At 36.4% G+C, this 13116-nt stretch overlaps 1 protein-coding gene across 3 annotated transcripts in view; it reads left to right on the top strand.

Moving 5' to 3' along the window:
- Mura (ring finger protein murashka) overlaps positions 1-13116 on the top strand; it is a 47771-nt gene that overhangs the window by 4333 nt on the left and 30322 nt on the right. Inside the window, exon 1 of one of the 3 annotated variants that reach the window (XM_083097861.1) lies at positions 10900-11479. The exons of 1 other annotated variant lie outside the window; for it this stretch is intronic. Coding sequence is in view for 1 of the 2 variants with exons in the window: in XM_083097863.1 (XP_082953989.1) it covers positions 11448-11479 (32 nt within the window). In the remaining variant the exon portion in view is untranslated. Of the gene's footprint in view, positions 1-10899; positions 11480-13116 lie in introns of those variants that run through there. One more of the 3 variants, XM_083097863.1, reaches the window with a different exon arrangement.

Genomic DNA, 13116 nt, shown 5'->3' on the forward strand with positions numbered 1-13116 from the left:
TAATTCAAATAAATATATGAAATTTTTAAAATAAACTTTGGAGATATGTAAATGTTATTAAATTTTATATTAATTTTTAGTTTAAAGACAGGTATAATAATAATAACAGAATTAAAAATTTTTACCAATATAAATCTGATTCACGCTTATCTTTTTCAACATCTTCTAACGAAAAATTAATTTATTTGCTACGTCGATTCCTAATCTATTAGAGATTTTATGTTACGGATAAAGTTTAAATTAAAAAACATTCTCTCAATTGGAGGATATCGATAAAAGGATTTTCCATTTTCTTTAACATTTTTAATAGAAAAGATCAGTTTTTACCGCTGGACATGGATTTCATCCGAAAGAATGTAAAGTTTTGTCCACGATTTATCATACAAACGACCGTTGGTTTATTTTTTCGAATCCAGTCGATATAAAATTCGAATCGAGATTGTTCGTGCGTTTAGAGCCCTACCGTAGAGTATCGAGGCGTTAAAAGTTTCATGAAAAATAACATCCCTTGTAACGACCACCGCCCATGATGGAAATAATAGATGCACGCGGTGCGCGCGTCCTCCTCGTCACTCTTCTTACATTATGGAGTAAATTATAAGAGCCACTTTGCGCGCGTTCCAAGTTCCCTGCGAGCAGCGTAATAATTTAACGGACGATAGATCGTCTATGGGCGCGCGTCGATCGTCCACCTGTCGCGAACAACCGTCTTTCGCGAACATTGCATGCAGCTCCATTCGCGAATAGGATATAGAAACTATGGTTCACATTATATATATATATTGTTATATAATTGTTTGCGACAGAATTTCCAGATGACATTTAAGGACATTTAAAATTATTTTAATTGTAATTTTTTAAAGAAGGCTCAAACCTAATTTTGTCATTCTTTATTTTCGACTCATTTTTTCTTCGTCAATTCTTCCAGAAATGAGGCATGACTAGAGTACACCCTGTACATATTTGTATAAAAATTTTAGGAGATGATTCTTTGTCGAAAATTAAGGGTTTTTTTCATATAAACATTAAAAATTCTAATAAAAAATTGAATAGGAGTTGCTAGTTTTATTCTCTTATAATAATACGGGAGGCTGAAAAAAATATTAATAAGTAACCTTTTTTCTAGTAGAAAATATCCATCTAATTTCATTTCTTTAACTTATTCCAAATTTGAGAAAAAAAGACGATGAAGAATCATCTCCTAAAATTTTTCGCACTTATTAAGAAACATTCTGTATATGTGCTTTCGCGTTTCAAATAAAAGGAAAATAATCAAAATCGCAAGGTAAATCTCTCTCTTTCTTTCTCTGTTAAATCGTAATCTTATTTCTCAATAATTAGGATATCGCACTTTATCGGAGATAAAGATAGGAATTTGGTCTGTTTGCGATTAGCTCACAAGCAGACTTTTATCGGGAATTCGGTGTTTGTGCATTAGTATGCTAAGTCAATCCGTATCGGGAGAATTCTTTTGAAATTCGAAAGTTACTTTCCTGGGACTTTCTTTGGTGAATTATGTAATATAACTAGCGGAGTATCTCCTTCTTAATAATTTCATGTTATTTCATTTGTTCATCGATTTTTGTCTTTTTAAGTTTCATTCTTTTTTCGTATTTTTTTCACTACTATATTTTTAAAGCTTTCAACAAATACATCTATTTTGTGGATATCTATTTTTTAAATCTCAAATTTTACCAGTGTTAAAGAAAATCATTTATTAAGAAAAAAAATTTCAAATATTATTATCGAAAGTATATCGATGATCTATAAATAAAGAAGTGAATATCTGCGAAAACACATAAATGTTCATTTTGAGGAACTTCTGTTAGAAATTCTGGAGAAATTTGCTTTAAAATAAACGTACGAATAATAGTGCAATTTTTAGAAAACGCATACAATTGTAAAATATACAGTGCATTTCCCGGTTTCTGGTATCTTTTCCCAGAAGAGAGAAAGACAGACTCTTGTTTATCGCGCCCCACGATAACTACGTCCCTGGATAACGCTTTGAAAATTACAAAGCACCCGCAAGACTATGTACACCGTCCCAGAATTATTCGAAGCAACGTTCCCTTCGACGTTGACCTGCGCATCCACCGTCTCTCTTCTCTCCCTCTCTCCCTCCCCCTTTCTTACTCTTCCTTCAAAGTCTCACCTGTCTCTGAAACGCACTCTTCAAACGCGTATACGGACCTGACCTTCTGTGTTCTGTGAAAACTCGTTTTAGGAAAAATCCCACCCAGTTTCTTATAAAACTTGTAGTGATTTCTGCGATGTTAATACGTCATCAATGACATTTCTGACGTTTAACTTAATAGAATTATTAAGACATTCTTATCTTTAGAATTGATAAAAAGTAGGACATTGTGAGGAAAGATGGCTCGATCCACTATTGATTTGAAGAAATTTTTCTGAGAACTCCACTTTTTTTTATTTCTCGAGCTGCCTATAAATTAATTTAATTAATTAATTAAAAGAAAGAAAAAAACAAAGAAAAATAGACTCGGTTTGTATAAAAAAAAAGTTCTTATCGATTTTTAAATTTATCACTGCCCACTTACACAACCTTTTTTAATTAATATTAATTTCGATGTCTAATTCGTTATTGCTTTCGATTAATTCTTTTAATGCTGTCAACACATAAGTGTACATACACGTTTCTCGTGTGTCTCTCTTTCCTTCCCTTTTCCTCGCAATACATACATACATATATACATACACACGCATACATTTACACACAGTCCCGACTTTCTCGAGGAGAAATTCCCCAATCTGACTCCCGGCTCTGACGGTTCGTTGCTGACTCGAGAGGGCACACGAGAACTGCTCTAAACCCGCGCAATAATTTCCCTTTATTAGACCTCGCGATCGATCGAACGTGGATCGTCGCGATCTCCGTTTCTCGCGTGGTTATGGCAACGCGATGGCAGATCTCTCCCACAAGGATGACGGCGATGGTAGAGCGTACCCGCAGCATGGGAACTGCATCGACGGTAATACATACGGGCATTATAGAGCCACACATGCTCTCCCTCTCTCTCCCTCCCTCCCTCTTTCTTCTCTCTGTCTCTGTCTCTGTCTCTGTCTCTCTCTCTCTCTCTCTCTCTCTCTCTCTCTCTCTCTGTCTCTGTCTCTCTTTCTCTCTCCTCTCCTTCGCTCTCAGTTTCTCTCATGTGTCAACACGTTTCCGACGCCCACGACGAGTGACGCATGCGCTCCGCTCACCTTATCAGTCTCTCGCTTTATCTCCCTCTCTCCATCTCTGTTACACTCCCTGCGTCTGTGTTGTCCCTTTCTCTCGCTCTCTTTCCAGATACAGGGTGTTTCCTTTCGTTCGTCGATTCCCGCAGCAAAATTTGGAGTAAATTCTTTCCCAGGATTCGACGATGTCGAGATAATAGAATGATTTTCAAGGTATAGAGGATTGAAAATATATAGAAAGGTGAGCTTCACAAAGGAGTAAATTGGCAATAAGATGTTATATTAAAATGTTAACGAGAGAGTTAGCAAAAAAAAATGTGAGTCAAAGTCTCTCGCTTATTGAAATCATCAAGTTAATTAAGCAATTTGCAAATAAAGGAAAGTGCGAATCTACTTTATACGCAATCAATATACACAACAACTTATTTAATATAATAATGATCCCCGTTCCATTCGTGAAAGACGCGAAGAAGGATATTGCGAAGCATGTTACGTGCAATAACTATTATTACAATAACTATTGTGAGTAGAATCAAGAGAATGCCTGATAAATCTTCCTCCACCCTTCCATCTTGCCCCCCTCTCCCCGTCTCATTCTTCCCCTTCCCTTTCTTATCTTCTTTTCTTTTCTGCCCCCGCCACTTCTTTTTCTCCCCCCAAGTTTCCCCGTTCATTGAATACGCTCCTGGCTTTTCTACGGGTATACCCTCTTCTTCTCGTGCCAACAAGTCCCTCCGCAAGCGCGGAATTTTCCAATTCACAAGGGTGCATAGACGATGCGGGTCGTCGACACGGTTCCAGCTGCTCGCAACATCTTCCGCACGTCGTCGCTCGCTGATGAACGTGACGTGTCGACGAGAAAAATTTCAAGTTACTCGCGCTACGAGGGTCGGAGGCATCCTTTCACCGGATACGGTCCTGTCCTGAGAGCGTAAACGTAATCGTCTGTCTTTCTGTCCCCTCTTTGCCGTGTTTACTTCTCCCTCTCCCCAATGGCGGATTTAAACTTCTGGCAGCTCCAAGAGAAATATCTTCAATATCGAGAAGCGATGGGACAGAAGAATATTAATTATTATATAACAACAAAAAGATGACACTTTTATGTAATATTTTAATAACTCTTTATGCAAAAAATAATTTTCTGAATACGATCACTTTATAAACTTTCTTAATTAATATCATCGAATTAAACGAGATTGATCCTTCTATCAAAATATTTGATAATAAGATAAAATATGAAGATGTGTGTGTATGTGTTTGTGTGTTTGTGTAACTACATGTATAAAATGGTTTTCCAAATATTTCATCGATATTTTTGTACAAAAATAACTTTTTTTCAAACACGGTTATTTTTTACCTATTTAAAAATAATATTAAATTGAAGGAGATTAATTCTCCTAATAACAATACGATAGAATTTTAATTATTGAGAACACTAAAAGATAACATTTTCGTATAATACTTTGATAATTCTTTGTTTGTACAAAAATAATTTTCCTGAAATACGATAATTTTCTGCACATTGCATATTCAACAATAGGATTGAATTGAGCAAGATTAATCCTCCTGTAAGGATTTTTCATAAAATAGGATAAAATACGGAAATGTAAATATATATATAAAATTGTGTAAAGTATTTCGTCTTTGCGGTTTCTCGATGATCAGCCTCAAAAACGACATATGATAGATACGTCACTGGTTTTGTCCCTCTCTCTCTCTCTCCCTCCCTTTTTCTGTCCTTACACCATCACCCTCGTTCGTACGATACAGTCTTCCCCCTCCCTTTCCGCTCCCATTGCACACACCAATTTTCCAATTGATAAGGGTGCATAGTTGATACAGAGGAACAACCCTATCCGTCTGTGCCCCGCTTTATCTTCCTCCTCTCCGCATTATCTCTCTCCCCCTCTTCTTTCCGAGCTTCATTCGCCTCTCTTCCGCGCGTACCTTGTCAAGTTCGGCGCACCGCGCGATTATCGCTTAAAATATTAACAAACGGACTCGCACGTTCTCGTTGCACAAAGACACGCGAACCATAAATAAGTCAAGTACAGACAATTTAGATTATGCTAGAGACGCGATTTTTCGCCGTCATTTCGGAAACAAAGCGACATCTCCACAAATACATGCGACAAAATCCATAAATTTTTTATTATAATATATTTAATATTTTATAATATTTAATATTTTATGTATTTTACAATATATTTAATATGTTAATATATTAATAAGCCAGAAAAATCATACATAAAATATTTTAAAAATTAAATTAAAATGTCAAGTTGTTTAATTAACACGATTTTAAGATAAATTTTTAAAAAAGTTCTCCTGGTGCATGTGTACATCATACATGGATCTGCACATTTTTTTAATAAATTTGTAAATAGATAAATTGAGAGAGAAAGAAGACATCTCTCTCTTATTCGAAACATATTTTCCTTCATTCTTTTTGAGTGACTGTATCTTTATTTGACGACATGAAAGAAGAACTTATATTAAAAGAAGGATTTCTGTTTTTTCCCCTCTACATCTCTTTTTATTATTGGAATAATTTTCCGAACACCATTTCTCTTTCATCATGATTCTCTCCTCTTACATTAATTGCCGACTCTCATCACCCAAGCATATGATATACAATATTGGAGCCTCTGCCATCCTGTATCGACCGATATTTTGCGAGGCTAAAGCGTTCTCGTGGAAAGATGAAACCTGCGGGCACCGAGCCTAGTCCATCGACTAGTCGGGAAAGTTGGTTATTGATTTGGGATCTCGGTAAACACACGCAACTAGCGAAGGGAGGATTCCGTTCCTATCAAGCGTGCGCGCGCGCGCGCGTTGCGTAAAATTAACAGTCGTGTTCCGACTCACTTTCCCGTCTGGGGGGGAATTTCGGAGGAGAGAGTAGAAGCGAGGGAGGATAGAAGGGGAAGAGAAAGAGAAGACAATATGAGAAAATATTACGAAAGATATAGCAAGATCGCGATACGCAAATGAGAGAAGAGGGGGGGGGGAGGCTGGATGGGAGGAAAGAGATAAGACGTCTCCTTTTTTACGCAGCAGCCTTTTTTCTCTTCGATACATAATTTATCGAGTTCGGATGAATTCTCGAGTGCAATCGTACTTGCACGTTGCGTCGAAGGCACAAGTCACGAGAGGAGGAAAAATAAAGAGACGAGGGTGGGAGGGAGAGGGAGAGATACCCGTCGGCGATAGATAAAGAGGAGAGGGAATAGCTCCGGCTCTTTGTCGCTGCGATGTGACGCACTCGCGGCAGCTGTGAACGCGCGTGTTGATTTTGGCTTAACTTGGAGTTATCAGCGTCGCTTAGTGTGTGCTCGGCCATGATATCTGCCTGACGTTTCTCCACGAGAGAACAGGACGGTGCTGCGCAGTGGCGCGATTGCAGTACGAGCTTATAGCACGTATAGACATAGTATATTTCCGACGCAGTACCTTCCCGACATTAGGGAAATATTAATTAAAGGAATGTAATGGTAGCAGGAATATAATGGGGACTACAGAGGTCATCGTCATAATTTTTATTAATATTTATATTATAGGATATAATAAATATACGACTATTGTCTATAAATGTTATCAATTACACACACACGGATTTTTTTTTAATGAGACTATTGAATTTATAAAATATTCAAATAATGTATGTTTATTGTATGTTTACATGTATTGTTGGAAAATATTTGACACATGTTTTGATTGCTCTAATAAATCTAGATATTTAAATTATTTGATATTTTGTTTTAATATTGTGAGGTCTCTCTCTCTCTCTCTCTCTCTCTCTCTCTCTCTCTCTCTCTCCCTTTCTCTTTTTCTTAATTTTTCCTTTTTGATAAAAATCCAAGAGTATTCGAGATAATTTCAAGTATCATTATCGTAAATACGTTTAATATACAAGATGTAGGATAGCCCTCGGAATCTCTATGTTTGTAGAACGAAACGTTGTGTATGAGTCTTGTTTACGAATCGCTCAATTTTCTTCTAAAATAATAGAGTAAGCTTTACGAATTTATAATGCACGTTAAATTTAATTTCAAAGACAGCGATTCGTTTATTCCTGATTGTTTTATTCCATCACGACCACATCGGTGGAACTAAAAAACTGAGACATTGCACCAATTTCACTGTTTGACTCAAAACTTGAAATTCGCTTTTCTTACTTTCTACTCAGTTATCATTGCGATAGTTCGGCGATTATTTTAAGGAAAAAACGCGATTTTTTTTATAGTCACCCTTCCAAAAGAAACGAAGAATTTGGAGATTAAAATAAAATATAATTTCGAAAAATTGGATACATTTGTCTGCAATAAAAAAATTTTTTTCTTTTAAATATTCAATTTATCTTTATATTTATTGGAGTAAATTTTGTTAATTTTTTCCCCAACATTCCTTATGCTTAAGAGGAATATTTCGGTGATATTTATATTACTTCGATTCTTACTTATCATCATTTCTTCATGATTGATTCATTTATATCGATAATAATTTAATAATAATAATTTAATTTTTTTAATATTTTCAATTTGAGGAGTGTTTTCCTCTAAACGAGTAGTCATCCATTTATTCTTTTTAAATCCTTCATTAAAATGATAAAAATCTTATCCATCAATTGCGCAAAGCTCTCTATAAAAAACGTAGAGATCGTCGCGTCAAGATAGGGAATAATGTCAGGAATTATTTTACTCGAATGTATATATCTATAGCTGCAGGAAAAAAAATCTAATCTATCTCCTGGATAGCGATTTCAAAACGTAGACTCTATCTTTACGATGTCCTTCGTGCACATCGGGCGTGTTTATTCGGCTTCTCCTTCAGGGCTACGTCAGCTTGGCTTCCCGGAGCGCTTTGGACCCGCGTGGGTGCGGCCTCTCGACGAAAGGGAAAAAGAGGCCCTCCCTGCTCGCTCGTCAGAGAATTAGTGCGAGAGACGCCGACACTCTCCTCTCTTTCGGAATAGGTTCGACTTTTTTGCCCCTCTCTCTCTCTCTCTTTTATATTTTCGACGGTCCCCCACGCCTACGGCTTCAGGCATCAACACTCCCTCTCGCAAGGTCGCCCCTATCTGCCTTTCCTCTCTGCTACCCTCGGCAATATTAAGCCCCGTAGCGTCCAGGGAGATACATTTGTAGGGACGAAACTCGCCTGGAATCATGAGAAATATTTCGAGCTTCCATATCGCTTAAACGCATGTATATAGGTTTTTAAGATCGTAAAACTATTGAAAAAATCACCTAAAGATTAGGTAATAATACGTGGACACTGAGAAAAAAGGTCGATAATTTGACTAAAAGCGTTCAGTTGGTTTTTTTATTCCTCTAGTTGAAATATTTAAAACACAAATACTAAAGAACGACATTTGTTACGTTATTAACTTTGTTTTCTTGGTAAATCAGTGAATATCATTTCGATAAGAACCTATCTATGGAATTTTTATTGTTATTTTTAACATGGAATGAGTGGATTTAAAAATATTTCTGCTTTCTAACTAGAGAACACAAAGTTTCGTGACTCAATTCTGACTCAATTCTGTTTTTGAGATCAAAACTCTGATATTCAATGTTACATAATTTCGTAACTTTGCAATCTCGCGAAAAGTATATTTTAAATTTATTTCTACCGTCATACAATTCCACTTTTTCCGCGTCAGTTTGTATACTAGTAATTTTGAATTAAATAATTTGATTGAACGATATTACTTCGCATAATTTTCTTAATAATCTTAACTAGAAAATATTGAGATTGGAAAACATGAAATTGATTGAGAAATCGATAATAACAATAATTTAATTCTGTTGTTAATCAATTTATGATTAATTAACGCGATGTGCGCGAGATTTATGGAATTTTGGATTCAGAAACTTGATTGTGCTACTTATATATTAGTGATGGAAACATGCTAGGGTTGCACGAGATACCAAGACTAGTCTTGATGTTCTTAAAATTCGAGACAAGATCAAGACAAGATTTTTAATTAATTATCAAAATGATACCAAGACTAAGATTATTGGTTTTTAAGATTATTGATTTTCAAAAAAAGATAAAATATGTTTGTAATTGGGGATGAAAAAAAAATCACATATTATATACGAATCATTATATCGTGTATTTAAAATATTTTATTTAATAAATAAAAATATTTATATTAACAAATTTAGACAAGTTAATACGATAAAGAAAATAAACAACATGAAATTTTATACAATATTTAGTTACACAAAAAACTTTATGTACAATAAATGTATGCGATTTTTTTCCTCTACGTGCGTGTGATTCTGGCATCATTGTATGCAATTGTCTTTTCGTAGAAACAACAAATATATAATATATATACATTGTGTTTTTTGGGAATAACACATAAACAATAATAATTATTTTGAATATTATAAAGATTTTTCCTTAATATGTTAATTTAAATAATTATTCAATATTAGATAAAAATTGTTAATAAAATCGGAACAAGACAATACGCGAGATTTTTACTACAAAGAAATTCACTCAAGCTCAAGATAAGATATAAATTTTCGAAAATTTTGTCAATACAATATTTTCACGAATATCGTCTTGAATCTAGTACAACCCTGACACACATATATACACACACACAAAATATGTATATATTATAATTTATATATAACTTGGAGAAGAGAGAGAGTTTGCAGTGTCTATTCCAATTGTCGTAGCGTTTAATTCAATTGGCCCAATATCGTTTTATCGCATATATACACGATATTCCACTTTCTAGTAATCTCCTTTGTATTCCCACGAATATCGATAGCTACTAAAATTTGCTCACTATTATTAAACGTCTCGTCTTAATTCTAGAAAGTGTATACACTCAATTTAACGTCAAATCACTTCGACAAAAGTAATTCGTGGTGTAATGATGGTGATATAACGTCGACGTGATATGCGCATACATACATTGATATAACATTCATGCGTAATATTCGAGTAACATAATAATTAGGCGCACATTAATATTGCAATCTCTTTTGAAATTCTTTCCGCGTTAAAGATAACGATGTATCTCTTGCGCGAGAGAATAATATATCGAACAATTCATGTGCGCATTTAATTATTCTCATCATTATATATTTTCGAAATACCATCTTTTTGCAGAAAGGAGATTAACAAATCGTCGCTTGAGGTTTTTTTGCACTTTTTCTATCCTTTTCTATCTTGTTCTTATCAATTTAATAGGACAATATCAACGTTTTATCTAAATTCAAAAATTCTTCTCCTTTCATTTATTAGATATTATAGCTATTTATTATATTCTTATTTATTTATATCTCATTTTATTTTATTTCACATTTCATATTATTATTATATATTATTTACTTGTTATTATTTATTTATTTGCAGAAGGAGGGAATTAATAAATCGTCGCTCGAATTTTTTTGCACTTTTAAAACGAGAATACGAGTTGTAATTTGCCTCTCTATTCTTTTACATGTCTATTTTGTTCTATCGATTTATAAAGGGACAACATCATTGTTTCAATCTAAATGTAAAAATTCATCTCGTTTCATTTATTATATATTATTTTATTTATTATATTTTTATTTATTTATATCTCATTAATTTTATTTCATACTTTATGCCATTATACATTATTTACATTTTATTTTATTCATTTACATGATTTATTTATCGTACAATTGCTCCGAGTTCGAACTTGACGTGGCACTTGACGCGATACATCCGCACCTGCGATACGTCTTTTCCTCGCCCCACCACCGTCATCGCCTATAGTAGTTTCCCCCACCTCGCGGGCGACCATCTCCACCTTCCCCCCACCTCTCCGCAATCCTTTCTGCTTGCTCCGTTCGGTTCAGTTCGTGGTGCGCCGCCGTCGAGGCAAGTGTCGCGCGAGAAGACTCGTCCTCTCGTGTCTCGTTCCTTCAAGTCGCGAGTGATGCGCGCCCTATAGAGAGAAAGAGAGGGAGAGTGTACATGTGTATCTGTGTGTCAGCGGTACACAAGAGTGCGTGCACGCGAGTGCGATCCCGTACGTCTACTGATCGCTGTGTGTGTGCGCGTGTGTGTGTGTGTATCGGCGTGTGCCGTATACTACGTTTCCGTCTCTGCTTTCGATTCTCGTCGTGGCTTCTGCTCTCGTGTACACACACACACACACATAAACGCACACGCACCCGCCTTCCATATAAATACACGGCGAGCGAGAGACGCGCGCGCGCACGCACACGCACGCACCATCCGGAGGCATGACAGCGACGCGGGAGTGTTACCCCATACGGTAGGAGAATACAAACTATAACACATTCGTAATCCCTCTTGCCCTCGCGCGATCGCGAGAGAGAGAGAGAGAGAGAGAGAGAGAGAGAAAAAGAGACAGATGACGACGATGACGACGCGACGAGGACGACGGGCGGCGACTAAAGGCGAAGGCTGCCTTACACGAGCACCTCGAGTGCGTAACCGAGTGTGACTCGGGAACGACGGCCACGACTTGGCCACAATTGTTTTGTCCGAATCGATACGCCCCTCCGGCGACGACGTCGACGGCGGCGGCGAGCATTTCGTATGCCGTGGAACGCACGGCGGAAATGGACTTTCGTCGCGTGTGTATGTGTGTGTGTGTTTTGTGTGTATGTGTGTGTGTGTAACGTTCGTGTTCGCCGAGGCCGCGGAGAGAGTCGAAATCTACGTTTCACCTTCTTCCTATCCTTTGTTTTTTTTCATCCACGTTCCTTTATCGTGCGCGCGCGCGACACACACACACACACACACACGCACGCATATATATTTATTTATTTATTTATTGGTTGCTTTTCCGACATACTCTCTTAACCAATGCTTTTCATTGCGTTAATCTTGTCCGATCGCCAAGTCCAAGTGTCTCGCATGCCGAGGGATTCAGATATTTAAATTTGACAGTCCATCCAATTCCACTCGGATTTTTCAAAATTTAATTTTCTTCTAATCACCTTCTTTAAATGCATTTCTTCCCTATTGTTTACTAGAGAACTTTTCTTTCTCGTTTTTAATAAATAAATAAATAATAATAAATTTAATAAATTTAATAAATAATTAAATTTAATTAATAAATAATTAAATAAAATTTAATGAATAAATAAGTAAATAAATAAATAGATAAATATATCGTTTAATCGCGAGATATCGCGCCGAGAGTTTTGCCGTCTCAGACGTTTGTTGTCGTCGTGTCGTCGTCATCGTCATTGTCGTGATGGTTACTGTCGATTGTCATCGTCGACCACGGTTAGCTCCGCGATACAAACGAGTGCCAAGGAGTCTTTTCCTGTTGGCGATCTGTAGACTCGCAGCTGGCGGTATTCAAGACTTGTGTTTTGCCCGAACCGAAGCACTTTTCTGCGCCGATAACGAGCGAGCCTACCCTTGTACCTTTGTGTTCGCGGTCGAGCAAACCTTAGTAAACTTGGATTGAGAGCGAGAGATATAAACAGGTAACGAAAATCAAGGGGGCTTGAACGAGAGCTGAAATTCCGAGACGCTCTGTAGAAACTACGCAAAACATGCGTTGTTTACTCGACACGACGAACGAGACGATTTATATGAAACGTTTGCTTTCCCCCTCTTCCCCGTGTCTCTGTAGCATCGCGATGATCGAGTCCATTATCGTCGTGATTAACTCGTGATTTCTAAGATCGCTGGTATCTATAGATACCGTGTACTTGCCAAACTCCCCTTTTTCTTCGATACGATTAATTACGTCTATGGCACTTGGCCACTCAATCGATACTTATCGTAGTGTCCTAGAATTAACGGAAGATAGGAATATATATAGTGCAATTTCAGATGAATATCATTTTGACAAAAGCTGTTATGCACTTGCTATTCTGCACTTTTTCAAGAATTTTACCTAAAAAAAAATTTCCATTTTAATTATTAATA

The sequence above is a fragment of the Camponotus vicinus genome, unplaced genomic scaffold, assembly GCF_025532165.1.
Source record: "Camponotus vicinus isolate PSW18456_S1 unplaced genomic scaffold, iyCamVici1.0 SCAF_4, whole genome shotgun sequence".
Classification (NCBI taxonomy): domain Eukaryota; kingdom Metazoa; phylum Arthropoda; class Insecta; order Hymenoptera; family Formicidae; genus Camponotus; species Camponotus vicinus.